Source organism: Diceros bicornis, chromosome 8 (assembly GCF_020826845.1).
Source record: "Diceros bicornis minor isolate mBicDic1 chromosome 8, mDicBic1.mat.cur, whole genome shotgun sequence".
Taxonomy (NCBI): Eukaryota; Metazoa; Chordata; class Mammalia; order Perissodactyla; family Rhinocerotidae; genus Diceros; species Diceros bicornis.
The window spans coordinates 59,763,880-59,768,078 of NC_080747.1; the positions used below are offsets into that span (position 1 = coordinate 59,763,880).

Here is a 4,199-nt window from a genome sequence, read left to right on the forward strand (position 1 = left end):
CCTGGTGGCTGGCTATGGGGCGCAGGCTCTGATCCACTGAGCCAGGCTGCCGAGAGCCCTGACCCTAGACACCCATCCCTGGGCTAGAGGCCATTTCTTTCTCTTCTTTCCCTTGCCAACGTATTCCACATCTCCAAGAGGTCTGAATCCAACCTGAAGAACTACACTTGTTAAAAAGAAAACCACAGGCCCCAAAAGGCATCACTCATGCTAAAGCCCATGATACCACATCTAGATGTAATACTTGATGTCTTTGCAGTTTCAACCTCTCCCAGAAATGTAATCTTAATCGACCAGTCTGGAATTTTCTGGTCAAGCACCAGTAAGGTAATCTGTCACATGGGCCCTCTCCTTCTCTTCCCGCCCCCCACAGAAGAAGAAGAGGCAATCTGCATGATAAAGACCCCTGCCTTTCAGTTCCCTTCCCCCAAGAGGAGAAGGCCTGGCCTAAAAATAATCTTTTCTTTTCTTTTGTTAATAGCTCCCTTGCCCCACCTTTCTTCTTATAGAAACTTTCCCTTTTGTACAACTTCTCAGAGCACACTTCTAGTTGCTAGGTGGGATGCTGCCAGATGCATGAATTGTTTAATAAAACCAATTAGATCTTCAGATTTTCTCAGTTGAATATTGCCTTTTACCACACTTAAACCTTCCATACCTAATGTTGAATCGATTCAATGTTGAATCTATAAAACTTCTGGTGAAAAAACAGTAAGGGCATCAGGTTAAAACACTGAAATTCCTGGTCAGAAAAGAAAGACATGTCAATGCTTGTTTCCAGAGAAAGGGGGAACCAACACTGAAGGTCCTGGTAGTAAATGGAACGGGGTTTTACCTGTGGTTCTGCGTTTCATATTTGATCTGCACACATCCGGACTAAGGGTGCTACACAGCACGTATCCACTCTCCAGTGTCCACGCTCTATTTTGTCCAAGGATAGACCAGCAAAGGTGAACTCGTTGAGCCTGACCCACTAGCCCCTCCGCAGCTTCAGAGTGACCGCCAATCCCCTGCGAATTTCATAGATCAGATCCGATCCCCTCATACATGGGAAAGGAGATCTCCCGAGAATTTTAGAAGTTCCAACACTTCAGAGGGAAGGAAGTTCAGCAGGTTACAAAAGAAGAGGTTATGTCACGGCCGTCGACTTCACTGAAATTAATACTGGATTCAACTTTTGACACTAATTCCTGTTCCCACCAAATGGAAAACATAACCAAGATAGGCAAAGTGTGACTTGAGAATATACAACAAGAGGAACAGGTCGAACATCTTTCTCTGGAATCCCAGGTAACAGCTGTTTCAGACGTATGATATAAGCAAAACCGAAATTTTTAGAGAGACCGAGACAGAGACTATATATAGAGGATAGATCACTAAGCAAAATTTAACCCCTTGCCTCTCCTTAATTCCCCCAGATGTGATAACTAAAGCGACATTAACTTTCTCCCTCTAAAGCTGTCAGTACCACCCCTGTCGGGGGTCTCGCGGACCTGCCCTCAGCGCTTTCCCCTCTCCCCACCCCGAGACCAGGGGTCACTCGGCGCCCACGGTCCCCCCTCGCAGGTTGCAGCTCCAGCGTGGCTGCGACTCACTCCCTCTTTGGGGATTTGGGGACGGAAGTGAACAGAGAACTCGGAGTCCGCGGAGTTACAGTCACGCGGGAGGCGACACGCTGGGGGGTGGCACCGGCGGGTCCCCCCACCCCGCTCCACCCGGGGCGGGGCCGCGCTTCCTTCCGCGCCCGGGAGAGACCTGCAGGTCCGGGAATTTCCCTGGCCCGGGGCTGTGAGCTTTCCCGCCCCGACCATGGATAAAAGGGTGCTCCCGTCTCGGGGAGCCACAGAGCTCGCTCCGCCAGCAATCCCGCCGGCCCTCCCGCTCCAGGCACCGCCGCCCCGACCCTCCGAGCTGAGCCCCATGGCCCGCGCCGCCGCCGCCGCCGCCTCCCGCGCTCCCCGGCTCCTCCGGGCCGCGCTGCTGCTCCTGCTCCTGGTCGCCGCCGCCCGGCGCGCAGCAGGTGCCACTCGGCGCCCTGGGGTCCCAGGGGCGGGAGCGAGGTCGAGTGGGTCCACCGGGGGACACCGCTAACCGAGTCCGTTCTCCCCGCAGGCGCGCCCGTGGTCTCTGAACTGCGCTGCCAGTGCCTGCAGACCGTGCAGGGGATTCACCTCAAGAACATCCAGAGTGTGAAGGTGACGTCCCCAGGCTCCCACTGCGCCCAAACCGAAGTCATGTAAGTGCCGCCGCGCGCCCCCGCTGCTACAGTCCTTGTCACCCCCACCGTCCCAATGTCCCCCACCCTGACCCCCAGCCCGACCTTCTGCCTCACGTGTATTCTCCCTTCTCTCTGCAGAGCCACTCTCAAGAATGGACAGGAAACTTGTCTCAACCCCGAAGCCCCCATGGTTAAGAAAATCATAGAAAAGATGCTAAACAAGTGAGTTATGGTTTTATTCACGCGTGTAACAAGAGCAAGTGGTCACAAATATTGGCATCTGTCTCCTGAAAATTATATCAGAGAAACCCAGGGTTTAGCTGAGGGAGTGAAAATCATTATTTCACAATTAAATTTGCCATTGAGATCATTAATCTGGTCTGGTGCCAGAAGGGTATTGCTAGTGCCCTCCATCCCCACCCCTGACCCTATCCCGGTTCAAATGAGTGTGGATAAAGCTGCCCTCATTAAAAATCTCATTGGTGTTGGCCAGTTATGCTAAAAAGCTTCTCACCTCTTAAAAAACACAGGCATTTTTTCCTCAGTTCTTTCTGGGCTTCACATCTGAAGAACAGAACCCTTGATTTTCTGCAACATGGGCCCTAAAGCTTATGAAGAAGAGCAGGGACTTTGCAGTGACACTGCACTGGGTACAAATCTGGGTTCCACCACTTATTAGCCATGTGACTCAAGGACAGTTATTTGGTTTATCTAAGCCCAGTAAAACAGGGAAACAATAGCAGCTACTGCATGGGGTTGCTGTGAGGCTTAAGTGAGGCCCAGTGTGACAGACAAAGAGTCATAGGTTCTGGCAATTTGTAGCTAATAATTCAGTATTCCTAAACAAGAGCATCCCTAAATAAGAGCATCTAAGAGCCTAGAAGTCTCTGCAGCGTAGTATAGGCAGTAGCCACTTGGTGCCAGGCTGGGGAAATTTAAATTCAGAAAGCTCCAGAACGTGGGAGGCAGGACAGGAGAAGAGTGTTGCACAGCCAGCTTCCCTGAGCAGCTAACTAAGTACCTTTTTCTCATTATAGGGGCAAATCCAACTGACCAGAGGAAGGAGAAAGCTGATCAGTGGCTGTACCTGGAGTAAGCCCTGCCCTTACAGGAATCAAAGAGGAAAAAGAGAAATGAATCATCAGCTCCCTAGGCCACCTGGATTGGGCTTAATATGTTTGAGCATCTCTAGGAGCATTCCTCCATTAATTTATTTATTTATTTGTTGATTGATTTTCAAAGATTCTATGTTAATATCTTACATATAAAATAATTAAGGATGTGATTGAATCTACTCGTGCACTGTACCGTTATTTTTATTGTTTATTTTATGTCAAACCTAAGTTAGTACAATCCTGATTTTTATTTATTTTGAAGGTAGAAGGTTAGCAAATGTCCTCCAGTCATTAAACTAATATTTTTGAGGAGCCCAAAGCATGCCAGCCTCTGTCACAGAGGCTGCGGGATCTAAGCAAATAGACAGTGAGGTCATTGTCAGGGTGGGGGAATGTATATGTATATCTATTTTTGTAACCATTTAAAAGAATGTCAGCTATTTATTGAAGTGATTTTACAGTATTTGATCAACATTTCTCATGTTGAAGCTTTAAGAACTGCGACGTTCTAAATATTCTTTGGACATTTCATGTCTACCTTGTAAGGCATAATGTCTTGTTTAGTGTTAATTATGCAGTATTTCTTTATGTCTTAAACCAGAGAGGTTTAAATATTTATTGATGTTTTTGCAAAAGCATGACAATAAAGTATTTCAAGATGAATAATGTTTGTTTTGTTTTCTGGAAAAAAAAGAGGGCTATCTTTATTGGATATTCTGATGATTTACATCAGTGTTTCTCAACTTTTTTTTTTTCCTGCTAGGCATTCAATTTGCTACACAGATAAATCAACTATAAGTTATGCTTAATTTCATCTGGTGGTAGCTGTCATTCTCTTTGGCTCCCGCCTACCCAAGAACGTGCTT

At 47.7% G+C, this 4,199-nt stretch overlaps 1 protein-coding gene across 1 annotated transcript; it reads left to right on the plus strand.

The window, feature by feature from the left end:
- Positions 1-1,716: 1,716 nt before the first annotated feature.
- On the plus strand, positions 1,717-3,990 carry LOC131409691 (growth-regulated protein homolog gamma-like). The gene is made up of 4 exons (XM_058547258.1): positions 1,717-2,020; positions 2,113-2,236; positions 2,357-2,440; positions 3,256-3,990. The coding sequence occupies exons 1-4, from the start codon at positions 1,810-1,812 to the stop codon at positions 3,269-3,271; spliced, it is 435 nt and encodes a 144-aa protein (XP_058403241.1). The 5' UTR covers positions 1,717-1,809; the 3' UTR covers positions 3,272-3,990.
- The last annotated feature ends 209 nt before the right edge of the window (positions 3,991-4,199 follow it).

Bases quoted from the DNA above. Each gene is read 5' to 3' on its own strand.
- LOC131409691 (XM_058547258.1), top strand. From the start codon at position 1,810: ATGGATAAAAGGGTGCTCCCGTCTCGGGGAGCCACAGAGCTCGCTCCG. The intron at 2,021-2,112 runs GTGCCACTCGGC...TTCTCCCCGCAG, and splicing joins CGCCGCCCGGCGCGCAGCAG to GCGCGCCCGTGGTCTCTGAA. The intron at 2,237-2,356 runs GTAAGTGCCGCC...TTCTCTCTGCAG, and splicing joins TGCGCCCAAACCGAAGTCAT to AGCCACTCTCAAGAATGGAC.